At 36.5% G+C, this 21,673-nt stretch overlaps 2 protein-coding genes across 3 annotated transcripts; both read right to left on the minus strand.

Moving 5' to 3' along the window:
• Nucleotides 1–3,593: 3,593 nt before the first annotated feature.
• On the minus strand, nt 3,594–6,402 carry LOC129261583 (muscarinic acetylcholine receptor M2-like). Its single transcript, XM_054899639.2, has 2 exons — nt 5,420–6,402; nt 3,594–4,023 (listed from the first exon to the last, which is right to left on the minus strand). Exons 1-2 carry the CDS (start codon nt 6,308–6,310, stop codon nt 3,718–3,720), a joined length of 1,197 nt encoding a protein of 398 aa, XP_054755614.2. The 5' UTR covers nt 6,311–6,402; the 3' UTR covers nt 3,594–3,717.
• Nucleotides 6,403–9,996: 3,594 nt separating this feature from the next.
• Nucleotides 9,997–20,155, minus strand: LOC129261582 (uncharacterized). 2 transcript variants are annotated; one of them, XM_054899638.2, is made up of 7 exons: nt 19,857–20,155; nt 19,003–19,125; nt 17,957–18,109; nt 17,125–17,296; nt 16,029–16,601; nt 15,253–15,457; nt 9,997–10,670 (listed from the first exon to the last, which is right to left on the minus strand). In XM_054899638.2, the coding sequence occupies exons 1-7, from the start codon at nt 19,915–19,917 to the stop codon at nt 10,281–10,283; spliced, it is 1,677 nt and encodes a 558-aa protein (XP_054755613.2). In that variant the 5' UTR covers nt 19,918–20,155; the 3' UTR covers nt 9,997–10,280. The 2 variants fall into 2 exon arrangements, 1 of the variants encoding a protein (XP_054755613.2); XR_010293555.1 differs by lacking the exon at nt 9,997–10,670 and adding an exon at nt 11,789–12,091 and having other exon boundaries at nt 14,882–15,457; nt 19,857–20,032.
• Nucleotides 20,156–21,673: the final 1,518 nt, after the last annotated feature.

Consider the following 21,673-nt stretch of genomic DNA (forward strand, 5'->3'; position numbering starts at 1 on the left):
TCCTAGAGACTTTGTGAGAATGCGGTTAGATGGAAATGAAATAGATGAAGTTTATAAAGTTTTTGAAAATATTCCGACAACATGGAAAAACCTTTTGAAGAAAAAAGACAACTGTGAAGACACTGGTCTAATTATAGAATTTATATTTAATGTTAAGACTAACAGTTTACCAAACGTGACATCCAAGAAAGTATACAAGGCACTTTTAAGTATTAAATTTGAAAATCGTATGCGTTTACTAATATAGAGAAGAAATATAATTACTCCGAAAAAGATATCCATGCTATATTTTCAAGACCCAGAAAATGTACTCTAAGCAGTATAGGCTTATGAACTAATATACACGAAAAATATCTACACTTATTCAAAATTTCCTCAGATAGTGAATGTTCATTTTGTGAGAATACTGAAGAAACTTACGAGCATCTGTTTTTACATGTGAAAAGACGAGAGACTTCAGACTTATGGATAGATTGTGGTAACTTATTCAATATATATGAAATAAAAAATGCCAGGTGGGTGTTAAGCATGCTAATATAGGGAAGAAACAGATAATAAATCACATTATTCATTTAATAAAATATATGATCTTTGCTTAAGCCCCCATCACACTTATTCCGAATCAAGCAGAATTGGCCTGAATGAAAGGACTATTGTTTGACCACCAGTTGGTCATTTAAATCTACTTCGAACACCGTTCGAAAATATCCCTCGAATGTTTTGAACATGACCAAAACCTTCGGGACGGCCAAAAGAAATGACAAAAATATTTCGAATGCACTCAGAATGCAGTCAGGATATTTAGAATGCCCCTAGAATGTCCAAGAACGTAGCACAAATTATCAATCTGATTCCATTGCGGTTCATTTTGACTAATGTATGATGATACACCTGGTCAATTTACTGAATTTCAACTCCAGTTTGGTGAATTCATAAGTTTCTCCCAAAAATTTCTAGATTTTTTGAATATTTTTTCTTTCCAGCTTCTGCTTGATTCCTGCTGATTCCGAATAAGTGTGATGGGGGCTTTACAGCAGGACTAAAAAAAAGACCACCAAGTCCCAATGAAATTAGACAAAAGATGTTAGAAAATGAACGTGAAGAGAAAATTTTAGCAGGAACGCGAGGTAAAATATCAAACCATATAAGGAAATGGAAACATTTCCTTATATACAAGAGAATATATAGAGGCGACAGAGCTCACGAGATTATGTTCGTTATTGTTTCAAATGGAACGCGGGCACCGTATGCAAGGGCGTATGAAGTGTGTGAGTGTTTGTAAATTGAGGGTGTGAAGTGTGGGTGTTTGCGTGTATGTCGGAGGGAAGGGGGGGGGGGGGGAGGGTGGGTAAGGAGGGGGCAGGTGCAACCGCATATACTTTAATAAGTTTTTTCTCTGATATTTGTGAGTCACACTCATCTGAGTACGATGCAGTGTCTTTGAATAATATCACATGATGTGCATAATGTATAAGAGTTTAAGTTATTTGTTCGAATTATTCTTTACAATTGTTACTTTGTGAACTGCACTGTATGAATTTAATTTGAGAGAAAAACAATAAACATCTTTAAGAAAAAAACGTATAGCTAGGATTTTTATGGGGCTGGGCTCATCTCAGATCCCCTGTATCACAATTTCACAAATGTGTACTTAATTGATTAAAATCAACAATTAATTTCAGGTTGTTATGATCAGAAAAGTATCATCCACCATTTCCAGTGCAAAAACACACAAAAGAGTAAGAAAAAAAAAGAACTGCATATCAAAATAATAAAATAAGATGAAATAAAATAGGAAAGCATATTTATCTTGACATTTTTATGAGAAACGAGCAAAGGGTCTTTGAACACAAAAATAGCAGTTCATGGCCTTTTCTTTAGATTAAGAGCCAAATTCATAATTTCAATTAGCAAATTGATTAATATAAAACCAAATAAATTTAGTTAAATTCAGCTATGCGTAGATTATTTTTTTTAATCATCGTGCTAAGTTTCATCGTGACCGTGCGATCCTTGGCCCAGATGTTAAGGGGGGGGGGGGACATTTTGCCCCAATGCACGACTAGCCAGACTTTAAGATAATCTGCGACTACTATAGGGTTAATCTAATTCAGCTTTGGATCCCTAAACACAATTCCATAACGTACACTTTTTTATAACTCCTTGTAGGACATCATATCGTAAAGTATCCACATACTGTATATAGGCCCTATATGATTTGGAAATATATCCAAAAATTGTTAACGCAATAGATACCAAAAAATTGGTTGAGTCTACATGTAGGCCTATAGATGTCGAAATACATGTAAATTTACATACTGTACCTCCTCCAGAATAACTCAATACCAAACATTTAAAGATATCAGTTTCAGCGAATTTATAAACTCCGTCATCATAAACACAATATTTGTCACCTTACTGACTGTTATTTCATTTCTATTTTGGCAAGAAAATGATAGCAAAGAGTACTATACTAAATTTCCATCATTCTATAATATTCAACATTAAACATGTTGACCGAGCGAGATTTTGTCGAAAGAGCAAATGATTGCGTTTGGTGGCCAAGAAGTACTCATGGCTAAAGGCAAATATTGCGAATTTGAATTTTTAATTTGAATTTATAACCAAAGCTCACCGTTAGGTACAACATGAAATAATACATCACATATAAACAAAAACACTTGATAATATTTCTTGGCAAATAACGATTTTGGTCACATTGGGCATCAAATGCGCCTTTTTCGTGAAGTTGACATAAATTGACATAAATATGATTTTCGTTTGGAATTTCGCATATTTTTGTAAATTAAGGCCATCCGGTATATGCATATAAGAAAAGGATGAGTATTTAAAAGTGGCCAGTTTATTTTCATGGCCAAACGTCAACAAAGTGGAGATACAAAATGTTTTCTTGTTCACCAAATGAAAATTACGACCAGAATATCGTCAACCTTAAGCAAAATTAAAATTTCTTTGCCAACAGAGGCATTAATCTGAAACAAGGTCAAACTAAGAACTGTGACAAAATGAACTTGAAAGTAATAAAACATTCATTTGTGTATCTTTTAACAATTTTTTTATAATTATACCACAAAATATAGACATAGCACAAATTTTCTAGGAACTATGAAAAATAAACTTAAACAGAAATAAAGCATATTTTGTCATTTCTTCAAATGAAATGTTCATCTGCCAATGCAAGAAAATAAAGGCATGTCGCAAAAAAATCTATCTATATATATATATATATACATACACACATACACACACACACACACACACACACACACACACACACACATACACACACACACACACGCTTATATATATATATATATATATATATATATATATATATATATATATATATATATATATATATATATATATATATATATGTATATATAAAGTAGCTCAAAGTAGTTGCTATAAGTGGCGTAATGAACCAGAAATTTCGAGGGGGGCAGACACGACATAAAGGGTAAAAAAAAGTCAAATAATATTCATTAAATAATATCATATTACAGCCTTCTCTCTTCTCTTTCTTCCCTTTTCTCCTTTTTGTTCTTGGTTGTGATTTTTTTTTTTTGTGGGGGGGGGGGGGGGGTGTCCCAAGCCCCCGATCTATATGCCACTGGTTGCAATGGTAATGAATTAAAACGAAAGTGGAGAGGATGACCATAAGATGCAAAAAGAAAGCAGTATCGGAGTACAAGTTTAGTTAGCTCGCGATAATCTACAACCCCTACAGGTGAACATCCTAGCGATGGTTTCTCGAAAAAGAGGTTGAGCCACGGCATAGGAGAGAGGGTTCAAGAGGCTGTTCCCGTACTGCAGGTTGAGGATGGTTGTGAAAGCTTCGATTGGTAGACCTGGCAAAACGAGTCGAGGTTCGAAGCAGTAGATCAAATTCATAACGCTAACCGGAATCCACGTGACTACGAAAGCGATGACGATGAAGAGGAGGGTTCGAAAGGCCTTCGTCGTTTCAGCTGTCGATTCCATACGATTTGAGGTTGATTTCTATTGTTTTTAGAAATATAGAATGGCCGAAATCAGAAAAATGGGAGAAATAGAAGGAAAAACAAAAAGAAACTGTGTGCCTATTGTGTACAAGAACAAGAACATAAAGTAACCGAGATGAGGGGGGGGGGGGAGGTATACTCAACAATTATACATAATTCATTGATTCATGTAGATAACAGATTAATAGTAAAATCATTGGATCAATAAATATTTTTATTTAAAATGTATCACTCATAAAAAAAAAATGACATTTTGAAAGAATGCAGTAGACCGCCATCGTGAGCGATTAGGCTTGATAATGATGGCGGCCTCGTAAATAGGTACATAACATGTATATAATTTTTCAGTGATCGAGTGGGTTTAATAGAGATTAGTCTTACAAATCTGTTGCAGGGGCGGCGCTATAGTAGGGAACCACAACCATCTTGTGAGATAAACAAAAACGAAACGAAGAAAACAAGGCATAACCGATGTTGTGTCTCGCCCACTTGTAAAAGTAACCGGAAATATCGTGAATTGCGAGGGCATGCAACAAAATTGTATCAAAGGTTCATTGTAAAAATAACTCGGACGGAATAACATTTGTCATAAGAGTCTTGCACGTAATCTTTAATGTTGACCTCAAAATGACCTTACCATGCGACCTTTGAACACAATAACATGCAGGTCTCCTAACTACATCTACAACCCAAGTTTGGGTGAAAAGTGACTTGCGGTCGCGGAGTTGTGTGCCATAAGGGAGTCTTCACTGAACTAGTTCAGTGGAATTAGTCTTGCACGTAAACTTTAACGTTGACCTCAAAATGGCCTTTGACCTTACCATGTGACCTCCGACTGCACCATAACATGGCCCCCCAAGTACATCTACCATAGAAGTTTGGTTGAAAAGTGACTAACGGTTGCGGAGTTATGTGTCATAATGTTTGTGACGGACGGACATTAATGGATCCCTTATAGTCTCGCCCTCACCTCTGGTGGGCGAGACAAAAATGAAGAAGAGGAAGAAAGAAGAATATACAAAAAGAGGTGCGACCTTATAGCTCTATAACATATCCCTACTATATGAAGGAGAAGAAATTACGTCATCTTGAAATCGTCTTATACCCCCTCCCTATCAGAGTATATCCTGACACCGCCCCTGACTTTAACTTGTTGCCTACTACAACTTGATACTCCCTTGTAAAACATGATTCAATGGTCAACAGTTTAACAACATGCCCGAGTTGATTACCCCCTCCCCCGGAGTATTGCCCCATATTTTCGACAACCTAAAGATTTACATTGAAGAAGAGTACATGTACGTATTTAATAGACTTAATTAGATCCGTCGACTAAAATTTTACGAGTAAGTCCAATTAATTCACAAGAGAGAAACATTCCTTAAATTTCTTACCGATAATTTTTGGCTGCGATCTCCAATCTTGCCTTCATCGTGTGACGGAGATACGATGGTGTCGTCTCTGCTTCTTGGTTCTGCAATGTCATCAAAGGAGACTTCAAGCGATCTCGAAACGACACGAACACCTGACACATCTGTGGATGAGGTGGAAAGGTTGGTGTCTGTTAGCCCGTCCGACCTCTTTATCTTCCCCCTTCTCCCAACCGTCTTTCGGATCTTCTTATAGATTCTGAAGTAGAGAACGGCGATAATGGTAAGAGGCAGAAAGAACATGGCCACAATTTGGATGACATTCGTGATGGGGTTTTTTAAGTACAGCTGGAGACAGTGTGGTCCGTTGTCGTAATCGACGACGAACTCCCACACGGTGACATACCCAATCCAGAAGGACAGTCCAATCACCCACGGTAAGGAGTTGATAATGATGGCCTTGCGCTTTGACCTAGAGATGAAATGGTTGATGGGATCGTAGACAGCTTGGTGTCGATCAGCGCAGATCACAACCACGGTGATGTTAGAAGCATTGATGATTCCATTGAAGATTCCCGTCATGATCCTACAGACATTTTGAGAAAATGGATAGCGGTTGATATAAGAATGCTCTATCACAGCCCCCACGCCAATTCCAACCAGCAAATCAAGTATGGTGAGGTTGATGATGAAGTAGTTATTGTAGGTACGGAGGCGTTTCTCAACCATGAACGCTCCGAGGCTGATAATGTTGGCTATCACGATGAGAGCGAAAAAAATGGCGGAGAAGATTAGACTTCTTAGATCTTCTGGATTAGTTCCAGACGGATCAAAAGAATGAGGAGTGGTATTTTGGCCATCACTTAAAACTATGTCCGTCGAGTATGACTGAGTGTTGTAAGAAGAAGTGGCCATGATTTAACGAAGCATTTCCCAGAGCTCTACGTCTTTCCTTTAAATACATCTCTTGGTGACATGGCTTATATATAGCTAGCGAAAGATTATAGACCTACGCACTCTGTTCCATAAATGAGTAGCATGGAATGATGCAATATTTTAAGTGTAGTTTTTACGATGATAGAACTTTTTTTTTGACAAGCTGAGATCGTCCTTCCAATTTCAAATGGGCGAGATACAGACGGAAAATTGTCAACCATTGCCCATTATTGTGTGACATTTCCTTAAATGACACAAAATGCAATACAGGAAATTGGTCTCTAAAAATAGACGCTACCAAGTCATTGAAATATATTAACGAGTGCATATTCGTACACTCGTTCTTTTAAGAACAAATGCATGCTGACTTCTTTCATCTTCTATTACAAATCCCTTGGGAAAATTAGATATCTATTATGTATCTCTTGGGAAGATGCATGTTTAACAAAACCTTAGTAGGCATATTTATCAATTCACGGAAGAAAAAAAAATTTAATCACTTTTTGCTCGATAACAGTTTTAGAAAGCAAGTAAAACTTTTATTTCAAATATGTTTTTCAAATATTATATATAATCATTGAGACAGTCACATGAATGTAACCGAATCCTGACCAATCAAAGTGATTACATCATTGGCGGATCTAGGAAGGGGCACATCCGTCCCGTGCCCCCCCCCCCTACTGAGAGCCATAACAAATAAGGGTAATATGTCGTGCATAGGCAAGTGAGGACCTTTTTTTTACTTGTTTCTGACATAAATCACCATTAAGTAATGGTGATTTATGTCAGAAAAAAACCTTTTTTGAGGGGGTTGTTTTTTCTGTACAAAAATGCCCCCTTGGAAAATTCTGGATCCACCCCTAGATTACAATGTTTCGAATGACATGAAAAACATGCACTTCAGAATTCTATTTATATATTCATAATGCAATACAGGGCATCAGGGTTATTTTTTCACTCCTGCACAGGCCTAGGTGACTGCGTTTTTGCGTCAAGTTTAGAATTCCTTATATTGTTTCATGAGATGCTTTATTAAAGTTTCCCTTTTCTGGAGAAAATGTTTCCATTGGTAACAAAATAACACATTCTGTCACCAATTACAACAAACCAAAGAAATCCAAATTCAACAAAATTATGATCGAGGCCTGCGGTATTTTAATATTTCAACGTTGGCTCACAGGCATAAATACTCGCATCTGAATGATATATATATGTAAACCCTTTATCCAATTTGATTTGTAGAGAACGAATTATATTTAGCAATACGAGTTTAGAGATTATGTCTTGTTTAGAAGATTCTTATTAACCTCTTTTAAAGTCATTGCACAATTTTCATAAAACATTAATAAAACACAAATAAACCAAAGAATACTTTAAACAGCGATTTCGGAATTTTATTTTTGTATTTGTGTAATAAAAGATATAAAACTGACAGCAACGAGAGAGCTTTACATACGAGGCTCATAAAGAAAGAATGACACGTTTTCATTTAATTTGATTGGAGTGAAATCGCTAAGCGAAACCTGTCATTACTAACCGGATACTGACGTCTGTCAGCAGTGACAAGTTAATTGTCTTTCATTGTGTAAAAGTTTCCACAGTAACATCAAGAGATCTGAGCTTTTCAGCAAATCACAAGCAAGGATTTCATGGAATGACAACGTATCGGTCCTGACAAAATACATTAATTTCCCCACAATTTGTGAGTACCAAAATGCCATCTTGTAATTTATTTATTTGTTAATGAAATGAGGTCACGGGGCCAATAACCACCTAATCGATAGAGTTTCGTTCTAATAACAGTTCGTTTATATTGTTTAATTTCCCCACAATTTGTGAGTACCAAAATGTCATCTTGTAATTTTTTTATTATTTAATGAAATGAGGTCACGGGGCCAATAACCACCTAATCGATAGAGTTTCGTTTTAATAACAGTTGGTTTATATTGTTACATTTTAGATTTTTATTTTATTCAACTAGTATTATTTGAATTCAATGAATGTAATAAATATCATTATAAAATATCATGATATAATTTGACCTCAGCATGTATAAAGTTGCGAGCCATTTATAATTTCCGAGACTATAAATGATAAATCTTTTTATTTATCATGTTTTAATGACATATTTTTGGTTTCTCCTCTTACTAAGTGATAATTTTCTACTTTTGTTTTATTTAAACATGCTCTTGAAACAAATACCCGTTTTCTATAAGCGAAATTTAGAATTACCAAAATAAATTTTCTCCCCTGTCCTCAAAGTATCAAACACTATTATCATGCACGTATTCGGGGGGGCCTCGGGGCCCGGGTAGGCGAAAAGGGGGCGCCAAAAACAGGAAGAAAAGAGAGGAAAAGAAAAGGGGAGGAAAAAGAGGGAAAGAAGAAGAGAAAGAGAAAAGGGAAAGATAGAGAGAAGGGGGGGGGGGGGGGAAGAGGGAAGGGGTGTCGAATTGATGTCCGACAAAGGGGCGTCGAATTAATGTCCGAGAAAGGGGCGCCGAATTGACCTAAAATGAAGGGGCACTTAATTGATTTCGACCTAGGGGCGCCGAATTGATGTTTGACACAGGGGGCGCCAAACTTATGTTCGACCTAGTGTCCCTGTATACAGGGACACTAGTTCGACCAAGGGGCACCGCATTGATCTTCAACCTAGGGGGGGGGGCGAATTGAAGCTCGATATAGGGGACGCCGAAGTTATGTTCGACCTAGGGGGCGCCGAATTGATTTCCGACCTAGGGGCGCCGAAATTAAGTTCGACATAGTGGCGCCCAATCGATGTTCCACACGGGGGGTGGCGCCAAATTGATGTTCAACCGAGGGGCGGCTAATTGATGTTTGACATAAGGAGGCGCCGAATTGATGTTCGACATAGGGGCACCAATTTGATGTTTGTCCTGGGGTGCCAAATTCATGTTCAACCTAGGGAGGGAGGCGCCATATTCATATTTGAACTTTGGGGCGCCAATTTGATGTTTGACCTGTGGCGCCAAATTGATGTTTGACCAGGGGCGCCAAATTGACCTGAAATGAAGGGGCACTAAATTGACCTCGATCTCGTGGGGGGGGGGGGGGGGGTGAGTGCCAAATTAATATTTGACCAGGGGCGTCAAATTCATGTTTTATATGAGTTTGGCGCTTGCATCAAATGCATAATTAGATGCCCATCTTGTTCATGTTTACCAAAAGTGCTTAGGAAGTCCAAATTTTATGTCAAAATGTCAAACATTTTCGTCTTGCTCTTCGCTCTCACATCAATTGTTAAGTAAGGTGACGATCCTGTTCATGGTTAGATAAATGCTTAGACTGACCAACTTTGGGTTGAAATATGAAAAAAAATCAGCTCGGGCTTCACGCTTGCATAAAATGTTTTGTTAGATACTCATCCATAATTACCAAAATGCTTACTCGAATGTCCAAGTTTTAGGTCAGAATATCAAAAATTATCAGCACGCGCTTCGCGCGCGTTTTTGTTTAAATAGATACTCATACTGTTCATGGTCACAAAGAGTGCTTAGAACGTCCAGTTTTGGGTCGGAATATGAACAACTTTCAGTTCGAGCTTCGAGTTCGCATCGATTATTTAGATCATTTATTTAGATTATTATCAAGATAAGTCAGTAAATAAAAAAATAAATAAACACTCAATACAACTTTATGTTAATTTGACATCAAAGTTTGGTTTTAATTGGAGAAAATACCTACACATGCTAAATTACCGCTGGTGTAGGAAGTACAATGGGCTTTTAGTAATGATATACTTTTATATAGAGCAAATAAACTCAAATTATATATACTAAAAGATCAAAACAATATATTCAAATGCTTTTCCATACAGATAAAAACGAGTTTTCAATACTGATAAATTGCTATGAGAAATTAGTTCCACAGTTATTGAGCTTTCGCCCTAACATACCACATACCTCGTAACGACAGCCCTTGTCCATTATGTCCACTTTGGCGTATGATTTTTCACCTTTTTTGATAAAAAGAACATGCAATTAGTACTAAGAATAATTGTTATGATTGCGCTTATCACCAAAGAGAACAAGCCTGTAGCTTCTAGGAGAGATCTTCCTCGTGATTCGGTCGTGTAAGTTGGGGTAGTGTAGAGTCCTTCAGGATCTTGGGACCCCTTAACATGAAGGTCCTCAAGGATGACGTCTTTGCCACTTCCGGTTTTCATTACGATGACGTAGTATTCCTGACCATCGTCCATCTCCTTCTCGGGAAAGGACATGATTACCTTCTCAGCGTTGGGATCGTCTTCGAGGGCGTCGCTGCAGGTCTTCACGATGAAATCCACCTGCATGCTCCCGTCAAGATGGTCCAAGATCTACAAGGTTTCGAGAAAACACACACACAAAAAAAAACAATGATGAACATCATTGTTCCTGATGTAATTGTGTTGAGAATGATGGATGGTATTGACAATAGCATTGAGGATGATGGGGATGATATTGATGCTGATAATGTGGTGTGGTGGTGGTGATGATGATGATAATGTTGATGAAAATGATAATGATGAAAGATGAAGATAATGAAACAGAAGACAATGATGATGATGCTCTTGTCGCTGCTGCTGCTGATGATCATCATTATAAAGATGACAGAAAATTACATCAATTAATGGAGCGCTCTCTCAAGTGTCTTTTGTGTGTATGCTGGCATTGCTGTCGTTGAGGATCATGATTGTTGTGGTGGTGGCGACAAATTATGGTGAAGACTACGGCGATGTTGCTGAAGTTTGAAAGGTACGTACGCCAATATATATTTTTATCTCATTTTCTACTTTTGTACATTTTTACCATAGTCCTTACACAATATCGATGCAACAATCTCAGATTCCTCTAATTCTCATCCGACTAAATCGGGAATTAATCTGATATCAATCTAATACTGAGGATAATATGTAATATGCCATTTAGAGCTCATACGGATGATTGTTTCGTGAGAAACGTAACTTTAAAGTCATTGACTTGTACCGCTTACAACTATTCCAATTCATAATAATACATTGCATTCATATAATACCAGACAGTCAAATGACTATCACTTACCTAAAACAAGAACAGTATACAGCAAAACTGTATTTTTCATAGGACCCAAAATCTGGAATTCTCTGGACAGAGTAATAAAAGAGGCATCTACTCTGAATCGATTGAAATACTCATCAAACAATTTCTTCTGAATTCATACTGATATAATCAAATATCCACTGTAGTGTTGATTATTTGAAGTTGATATATAATTCTGAATATAGTGTATATACATTCGTGTTAGTAACTGTTATAGTGTTTATATCTATATTAATTTACATGATTTTGCTGATTATTTTACTATATTCATATCATATACATGTATATTACCCTTGTAAAAGATTTCGATAGGGGGTCTACATCTTACAAGTTTTGCTTTTTAGTAGGCCCCTACACTTTTTTTTTCCATTTTATTGGTACGTTTTAAAAATGCACATGCAGATGATGTGTATTTCTATTGTAATTAATTTATCATGAAATGTACTTTGAGAATTTGTGGAATATGAATATACGAATGAATAAATAAAAAAATAAAAATGTATATTTTTTCTCAAACCAAACTTTGCGATAATTTTTTATTCTCAGGGATTTTTTTAAATTTACTTAATACCCCTCTCTCTTTCTCTCTCTTCTCTCTCTTTCTCTTTGTCCTCAGATCATTTACTTAATACCCCCTCTCTCTTTCTCTTTGTCCTCAGATCTTCTTCCTGTTCTCTTTCTCATAGTCCAGGATAGGCCCCATAGACAAGGGGTCGAACCTTGTTTTTTTAGATATACAATGTTTTTTTATGGTTTCTTGTCAATTCGAGGGTGCTGATTCCGAATCTGAATGATGCCACTCTTGTAACCTTGAGCATTTTCCGCAAATTGGCAAAATCCAATATGGCCGCCAAAATATGCAAATTACCCATGAAAATCATAAAATTGCCAACATATTAGCTATAAAATGCATGTAGTTGTTGTGCAGAAGTGAAATACCAATTGGAAAAGCGATATTTGACAAAATATTTATTTTATTGATATTCAAAATGGCCGCCATAACCCCTGTATACTTTATTATGTAGAATATGAATGGGGAAAATATTTTTTTCAAACAAGAGCACTATTATTGCATGTGATTGTGACCTGCGAGTGGACTACTGTCTGAAAACATGACTATTAACAAAACTATGTCATTTGTATACTATCTAATGTGATAAATGCTGTATTATGATATTCAAAATGGCTGTCATAGACCCCTTATACTGTGTACAATATATAAAAGGGGACAAATAATTTTCACAACCTTTCAATTTGTTTGACTTTAAAATGCCAATAACTGCGAAATATTGGTGTAACACTGTCTGACAACAAGGATTTCTAACGAAACATATCATTTCCCTTGCAATTTCGGTAATTATGCTGCATGTTGACATTCAAAATGGCTGCCATAGGCCCTATCTGTATTATGAACAAAGCGAATGGAGAAACTAATTTTCACAAGAGTAAAAACAAGAAAATGAATGTAATTGTAATCTATACGAGTGAAATATTGTCTAAACACATGATTTCTGGCGAAACATATCATTTCATTTTTCATGCATGAGATAAATGCTGTATTGTAAAATTCAAAATGGCCCCTATGGGCCCTTACAGTATTATCTACAATGTAAATGGGGACAAATACTTTTGAAAGAATTAGGATTTGCCTGACTATGAAATCCATATAATTCTGTTGTATAAGGAAAATATTGTTTGAAAACGTGATTTTTTAAATGAAATATAACATTTCCTCTCCCATAGGTGATAAATACTGTATTTTGACTTTCAAAACGGCCGCACAAGCCCCTACAAATTCTGTAATATGCGTATAGGGAAACTAATCATCACCAGAATGAGAACCAAAAACGCACGTAACTATGTGATGTATAGGTAAAATTTGGTCTTGAACATGATTTCTGACTAAATACATCACATAATGGTTGAGAAGGTAATAAAGGCCTTACTTTGAAATTCAAAATTGCTGCCATAGCCCAAAGTAGTATGTACATTGTAACTGGGGACAGATAATTTTGACAAAATTTTTACTATGAAAATGGCTTAATTTTGATGTAAGTGTTAAGTATTGTCTAAACCCAATGATTTCTAACGAAATATATCATAGCTTGTGTCATAAAGGTGATGAATGCTGCCTTTTAAAAATGAAAAATGGCCGCCATAGTCCCTTATCTTAATATGTAAAATTTGGGGAAAGATAATTTCCACAAAGAAACATATTGCAGCCATTTTGAAATTTAAATATAGCATTTATCACCTAAATAACATAAGAAATTATCTATTTGGTTACAAAATCATATTTTCAGACGATATTTCACTCATACATGCAACACCATTTAGTCAAGCAAAGCCAAATTCTGTTAAAATTATATGTTCCCATTCACAAAGTACATAATAGGCCTACCGTTAGGGCCTGTAGCGGCCAGTTTGACTTTCAAAATACATTATTTATCACCTACCTGGCAGAATGAATGGTATATCTTGTTAGGAATTATGTTTTCAGACAATATTTTACTCTTAAATCACAATTATATGCATGTTATGGTGCTGACTCATGTGAAAATTGGTTTCCCAGATCGATTGTACATAATACAGTCAATGTCTTTTGGCGGCCATTTTGAAAGTCAAAATACAATATTTAACACAAATATGAAACCCGAATAATATATTTCGTTGCAAATTATATTTGAAGACAGTATTCCACTAATTTACCACAAACAAATACGTTTTAGTGCTCACCTTGTGATTGTTTTTGTCCTCTCTCACATCGTAGATCATAATTTTAGGGCCTTTGGCGGTCATATTAAATATCAAAATACAGGGTTTATCACATACATGGCATGTTAAATAATAAATTTCGTTAACAATAATGTTTTTAGTCAGTATTCCACTCGTTTATCTCAACAAAATGCATTTTAGTGCTCACTCTTGTGATTTTTTTGTGTCACCATTCACATTGTACATAATAGTGTTAGGGCTTTTGAAGGCCATTTTGAATATCAAAATACAGGATTTATCACATAACTGACATATCAAATGATATATATCGTTAGCAATCATGTTTACAGACATTGCTTCACTCATAGATCATAATTACTTGCATTTCAGTGCTCAATTTTGTAAAAATTATTTTTCCCCATTCATATTGTACAGGGGTCTATGATGGCGGCCATTTTGATATCAAGAAAATAAATATTTTGACAAAAATCATTTTTTCAGATATTATTTCACTCCGGCAGCACAATTGCATGTATACTTTAAAGCCAATGTGTGGACAATTTTATGATTTTCATGGGTAATTTGAATATTTTGGCGGCCATATTGGATTTTGCCAATTTGCAGAAAATGCTCAAGGTTATACACGAGTGGCATCATTCAGATTCGGAATCAGCACCCTCGAATTGACAAGAAACCATAAAAAAACATTGTATATATAAAAAAAAAACAAGGTTCGACCCCTTCTATCCTGGACTATCACTCTTTATTTAAAAACTCGCCTAGTATCATTTTTCTTCTAGAGACGCAAGAGACGTCTTCTTTTGATTTGAATTTAACGAGATACCCCCTCCCTGCACCCTCCCCCTGGGGAGCGCGCTCTGGAAGCGTTGGCCATGTTGGCACGCTTCGCGTGCATTAATCAGCCCCCGTAAAAGTTCAACTCTGGATCCGCACCTGTATTATATTACTTTTATTGTAGGCCCTATGCCATTTATCTCTATTAATGTGACTAAAACATTTTTATTCATGTAATCGTATGTCCATTAGGAAAAGGTTATCTGCTGTTGTTCCGACATATCGCATTGTAAGTGACAACTCGATCATTATTTCTTCAGAATATATTACCTGGACATTGTAGCATTCTGCGGCAGGTAATGATTCCGAGAACTGTGTTCCATTAAATGCAATTCCACCATCTGAGCTAATAGAATACTTCAGCCCCGATGGATCCGTGTTTCCTGCCAAAATATTTTCCCGCGTTTCCGCGTCGTCAACCAGGTTTTTGCTACGGATGAAGATGTCAACTGTTGCTGTCGATGTGGAATCGTATCTATAAAAGGAAATTTGTGTGATACAACAATGTTTATTTCTGTCATAAGTATAATGTTCCGTCTTGAATGGCCCATCACCATGTTATGATTCTAAAATAAATATGGTAGAGTTGAATTGAGCATGGTTTACTTACATCCTACGCTGAGTTTCCTCAAAATCCTTCATGAAAGATGGAATGTGCATAAAGAACGGTCATTATCTGTTTTCATATTTTTGATAAATCGGAAAAAAAATCAATCCTTTTGTTAAAATAGCTTGGGACATTCACAGGCACCGCATTTCCGTGTCTATCCTAATCCTATATGATACTAATAACAAATATAATGAAAATAACAATAATGTTCTTTTCAGTTACCCAGGGGAGTATATGAATTGTTCTCCCATTGGGACCTGTAACATAAGGTCATTTCATTACCCTTCACAATTATTCTGATACATCGAGCACCAGACAAGAAGGCTGCAGAAGGCCCAATTTGTAAGCCTTTGGAGCGGCTCGGCCGAAGATCGAACCCATTCATTAGGCGGATGCATGGTCTACCACTGAACCACCATACATAGGGTATAATCACCTGTCCACGAACTGAACTCGTGTCCTCACTGCCATTGGTTCATCATTTCCAGGCATATGCTGTCTCTTAGAGTGAACAATTGCTGCTCGGGAAGCGTTTCCAGATATACCAAGCCCCTCAGTGCTGAGGAACACAAAGTTTCGTCCGTCTTGATTTTCAAACGCCATCCATTGTTCTCGTTCCCAGGCCGTGTCCAGTGGGGGTGAGGGCGTCCTTTCCGGATCATCAAGGGCGGTCAAGAATGCCTCCTTCTGGAGATCTGGAAGATCGTAGAATATTCTCCTCATGTCACCGTGCGTGCGCAGGTCAACGAGTCCTTCGACGTCAACGATGTCGCTCCCTGACGACCACACGGTGATAGAGAAGGAATCCCGGAGACCGAGGAGCCACACGAATTTTGGCCAGGACGTTTTGCACCAGACTGCCCGGATTGGGAAGGTGACTGGTTGTGGGTCCAGAGGGTAAGAGTAGTATAGGTTATCGAAGATCATGGTCCATGTGTAGAGCTTATCGGCCATCAAGGGACCCCAAGCTGTCGTGAAGCCCAGTGATAATGTGGTCTTGTCAAAGTACCTGTAAGTGAAGTGAATGTTTTAGAATTCTGATGATAAAAATGACTAAAACAAGGAGAATTGCAGCAGCAATAACAACAAAGGTAGTGATAATGAGTAAACTTGCTATGTATCAACACACCAGTTCCGAATCATATCTTAGAAATTTATAGACCGAGCTTATACACGTCTACTTTTAACCATTATCATAGTATTGCAGTAACGGCATGCTTTTCAAATAATTTGGCCCTCAAATCTGTCAATGTAACGTAATTTAAAGAAACATTTCAGTCTTCCCATATCTTGATTTTAGATTGTACAACAATATAAAGGCACTATTGTGTGCCTTGAATGGTATCGATTTGTTGTCTGTTTAATAGATATGAAAATAAACCGAAATGAAATTAAATTCTTTCTAAGCTATACCAGTTTATGAGAGTGTGATCCAATCATATTAATTTATTTTGAAAAATACTAATAGATTAATTTAAATCGATCATGAACAGACGATATGAGCTTTAACAGATTTTTAAAGAAACATTTACCTATTTGCAATGTCAATGAAGGGCTGAGGCGGCACAGGATCACGTGGTGAATTTGGACCAATCACGATATCAGCATTGATCCAAAGTGGCGCTTTGAGTTCTGACTCATAATCTCTTATGAGAACCATGGAAGGCTCAAGAGCTTCCAAATACTTGAAATCAAGTTTCATTCCTGAATTGAATAACAATTATCAAAATGTCAATAATGATATACAGTGATGCTACTTACAGCAGTCAGCAGAACTACAAAGTCAGGAAAATATAAAAATCCAAATTAAATTGATAGATTACAATTAATATAAAGAGAAAATGCGCCGACACACGCATAAAAATAAAGAGCAGTATATATTCTACACTCTTAAAATGTTGGGCAACATACTGTCCACACAATTTGATCCAACTCTGGGTAGTTTTCAACCAATACTGTGTAGTTTTCACCCAAAGCACACATTATTGGTTTAAAACTACCCAGAATTGGATAAAGTTTTAACCAATTGGTGTGTGGATAGTATGTTGCCAAACATTTTTAAGAGTGTATGCTAAACATGCTAAATAAGAAAGTACAAGAATTTTCATCACCAATTTCTATTTTGTCGTGTAAAATATGAAGGAATATACCTTTACTGAGATTTTGGTGCTTCCCCCCCCAAAAAAAAAAAATCACAAAACATATTATACATCATTGGATGTCCTCCATGTCATTATGCTTACTTTGTTTATATCCCGAGGTCTCGCTGGAGAGTTCTATTTCTTTCATATCCATCAAAAAATAGAAATGGAACTTTGCGCGAACACACATAAATACTGATATGTAAATCCTAAAGTCACCCACCTTTGTATGCATGCTGTATTGTGACCTGAAGGAAGTGTTCAAGGGTTAGGTCACTATCGGTCAAGGGAGGATGTGCGTGAACAGGAATGTTAGTTTGATTTTCAGTCCCGATACCCCGTAGGATGATATCGGTTTCTAACATCATGGTGTCGTCTGTATGTGGATGAGATAAAAACACATTGTGACATATCATAAGATATTACAAACACGTTCGGAGGAAAAAAAACCCTTCCTGCTTTATAGAGTAGACTAAGTCTATACATGATATCAGAACTAAAATGGATGCATTATTCGCATAGATATAGACTGGCGATGTCGGCATTTTTGTTTTATAACATGTTTCTATTGTCTTCTTTCAAATCAGACATACAATATTCAATAACAAATCTCATAAGGAAATTACACAACAACTGAACCAAGTATTATCACAGAATATATACGATAATTGTACAACGATGATCATTAAGAATAAAAATATAAAATTAAAATGACAATGAAGAACATATAACTAGTCTCTAATGCATATTCAAATTCATAACAATTTAAAATAAGAGAGAAAAATAAAAGATTAAAAGGTAGTATACGGACCCCCCCCCCGAGGTGACTTGACATGATTTTGTTAACCTTTTTCCAATGACTTACTACCTCGTTCCCTCATTTATTATTATTACCTAAAATGATGCGCAATGGTGAAATTTTGAGGAGTAGGGGCGCCGAAAGGTGGTGGGGGTAGTCTGCTGTGCAAACCCTTCACTCGAGTAAAGGGTCTGAATTGCAGCCTACTCATGCCTTGTGGACAGGAAACAGCAATTTTTGCATGTGCTAGTCTTTGCTTGGAGACACACTTGTTGATCAAATGTTCAATCAGGGTCTGTGCCTGCAGACTAGTGGGGGGGGGGGGTAGGTACTGGAACGAGGTAGAAGGTCGTTGTAAAAGTTCTGAAAATTATATATTGAAAAAATGTCCAGTCACCTCAGAGGGTCCGCATACCACCTTTCCTAGTTTTCACCCAATTTTTTACCACCTTCAATAATGAGTCTCCTACCTGCAAGACTCTCGTTGAGGGCTGCGATACTGTTGACGCCATGAGCCCATACTACATTCAATCCATCACCGTTGGTTGAAGGGAAAAAGTCAAGTACATTATCTTCTGTGTGAGTTGCCCCATCTATCAAAATAACCACAAAACAATATTTTAGAAACAAGTATATAGAGCGCATCTGGCAGTCTCGCCTGCATTACGCGATTCAATATATAGCGGCAGTGCTGACTTTGAAAACGATTATAGAATAATTATTCACAAAAACACCATTCATATGATAATAAAATATTATGTTCATTGACCCTAAATGACATTTGACCTTGATCATGATTGTGACCTATAATCATACATGATACCATAATGACATTGACATCATCCCTTATTGCTGATACCATCTCACACCATATCACTTATAGCTAAACATTCTACTCCATATACAAGACCATGAAAAACATATCAAAAATTATTATAGACATAGGCCTACACCTGTAATATTAATGGGAGGTCAAGTCAATGTAGACTACATTATTTTTAGAATGGTTAGGCCTATTTATTATTAAATAAAAACAAACTTGTCTGAGGACTTCCAGCCAAAGCAACAATCTGTATTCCAAATTGAAGACCATTCGTTATACAGTCATTACGACTAGGTAGGTTGAAGGTTTTTTTAAACAAACACCAAATTCGAGTATTTTGAAAATACATGGTCGAGACTATAATCATCTTGAGCAATGTTAGGGTCAGATTTCAAAAATGAAAATGGTGACCAATGGAGGAACGCTGACCGAAGAGAAAGTGACATGCAGATCGATACATAACGTCTCACAATATTCTTCGGATTGATATATCCCACTTACCTGTATGAGCAATGTAGATAACCAGTATTGAACACGCGAAGCAAAGTTTAATCAGCATCATATTTTAATGAGTTAACTCAAATGATGAATGATTGAAAATCCTCTATTGCTAACATGCCTAACGAAATTCGGTCGCTCGGTTATGGAAAACCCTGGCGGTTGTTGGATATACTATTTAACGGCGACAGCTTCCTTTTTATAAACATAACCTTTGGCTCTTCTCATTCAGGTAGACCTTGCCCTTTATCCCCTACATATATCTACCATTGCATTATATATAGTATTGTTCGATGTTATTTGATAAGAAAGACCAAAATAAATATACTTTTCATGGATTAAAAAAAAATTATATATAGAGTACTATACAGCACGATGCTGCTTGCATGGGAAACCTATTTTTGCGAAAATCTCTAATCATGCTGCATGGGCGTGATGAATTCTTAAGCCTTGACCTCTGAAACTGTGGTTCCACTTTCCGCTGAAATACCTCAAAAATTGGCCGAATGGGGACTTCAGCGCGAATCCGATTATCCATCGATACCGATATTGTATACTTACCCCCCTTTTCACATATGATTTGCACCCATAAATTAAGCAGGAGCATTGCCACAGGGGGGGGGGGCGACCGAAGTGGAAAAATAAAACGAAATTAAAGAGGAAAGAAGAGAATCGAGAGAACGTTTATTACTCTTGTTATACAATTTGAGAAAACATTTCGTCGCATGTGGATCGCTTTGCCCCCCCTCCCCTCGTAAAACCCTAGCGCCGCCCCGCCCATTCTGGTGGTGTTTTCTCGGCAGAACTATATTGTGCAATGAGGAAATTCATCAAAAATAAGACTAGATTTAACATAAGGTTTCCTCAGAACCCACCCCCCCCCCCCGGCTATGGGCCTGTAATGTTATTGAAAGAAATTGTCCGATTTGTGGGTGCAAATTCGTTTTCGGCAATACCGAAAATAAAATATCAATGAATGTAACATTTTCTTAACGGTCATAATATACCTCACATAATTCGCACTAGTCCTAATAGCGCAAGCATTTGGCAATGGATATGCAAGCAGAGATTTTGAAGGGCAGTTGTTTGGGGGATACACTGGTTGTAAATATCTGCAAGAGAGCGAAGAGAGAGAGAGAGAGCAAAAACATCTACCGATTATAAATCAGGCCTGCTTTGTTCTAAACTGAAAATTCGAAATGAATATAAATGTAAATTAAATTTTATATTTTCATCTTCATCTATGGAATGAGGGGATTGCGGCAAGTCAACATGTAACGAAGAAGAACTCTCTGTATAAAATTCTTTGTTATCCTCTTAAAAAACACAATAACTCGGTACTAGGGCAATTTCTTAATAATTGGCAGATACGTCCATAAAATAAGAATAACATGCAAAAGCACTTGGCGCAAGCAACCTCTTGCCTTCGCATATTGCAAGTACCCTGGATTGCACTGTGCATTATTTGTATAATAGTGTTAATAATTAAGAAACATGGAGGTTTTATCAGTTAGAGTTTTTTTTTTGGTAATACACAACATGTAATGAATTATTTTTGTACACCTCATCGTCGCCATTATACCAAACACATAATATTGTATACCCGATTTATTGAAGCAAACTGAATTTATTGCAACATTTTTTAAACCTTCATTATACAGTAGTGTATTATAATGTAGATTGCACATGCTTAATTAATGTATTCGTTGCAAAATAATGTAGCACCATCGTTAAGGAACAGTTTTCCAATCACATCTTTATAGGCCTAAACAAGAAAGATATAATTTATTTAAAAAGATAATCTGTAAGGAATATTTCTA

Source organism: Lytechinus pictus, chromosome 5 (assembly GCF_037042905.1).
Source record: "Lytechinus pictus isolate F3 Inbred chromosome 5, Lp3.0, whole genome shotgun sequence".
Taxonomy (NCBI): Eukaryota; Metazoa; Echinodermata; class Echinoidea; order Temnopleuroida; family Toxopneustidae; genus Lytechinus; species Lytechinus pictus.

Coding starts and splice junctions, on each gene's coding strand:
- LOC129261583 (XM_054899639.2), bottom strand. CDS start 6,310: ATGGCCACTTCTTCTTACAACACTCAGTCATACTCGACGGACATAGTT. Junction 4,024..5,419: donor ATCGCAGCCAAAAATTATCG/GTAAGAAATTTA, acceptor TAAAAACAATAG/AAATCAACCTCAAATCGTAT.
- LOC129261582 (XM_054899638.2), bottom strand. CDS start 19,917: ATGATGCTGATTAAACTTTGCTTCGCGTGTTCAATACTGGTTATCTAC. Junction 16,602..17,124: donor TTCATTGACATTGCAAATAG/GTAAATGTTTCT, acceptor CTTCACTTACAG/GTACTTTGACAAGACCACAT. Junction 10,671..15,252: donor CAGAATGCTACAATGTCCAG/GTAATATATTCT, acceptor GAAACCTTGTAG/ATCTTGGACCATCTTGACGG.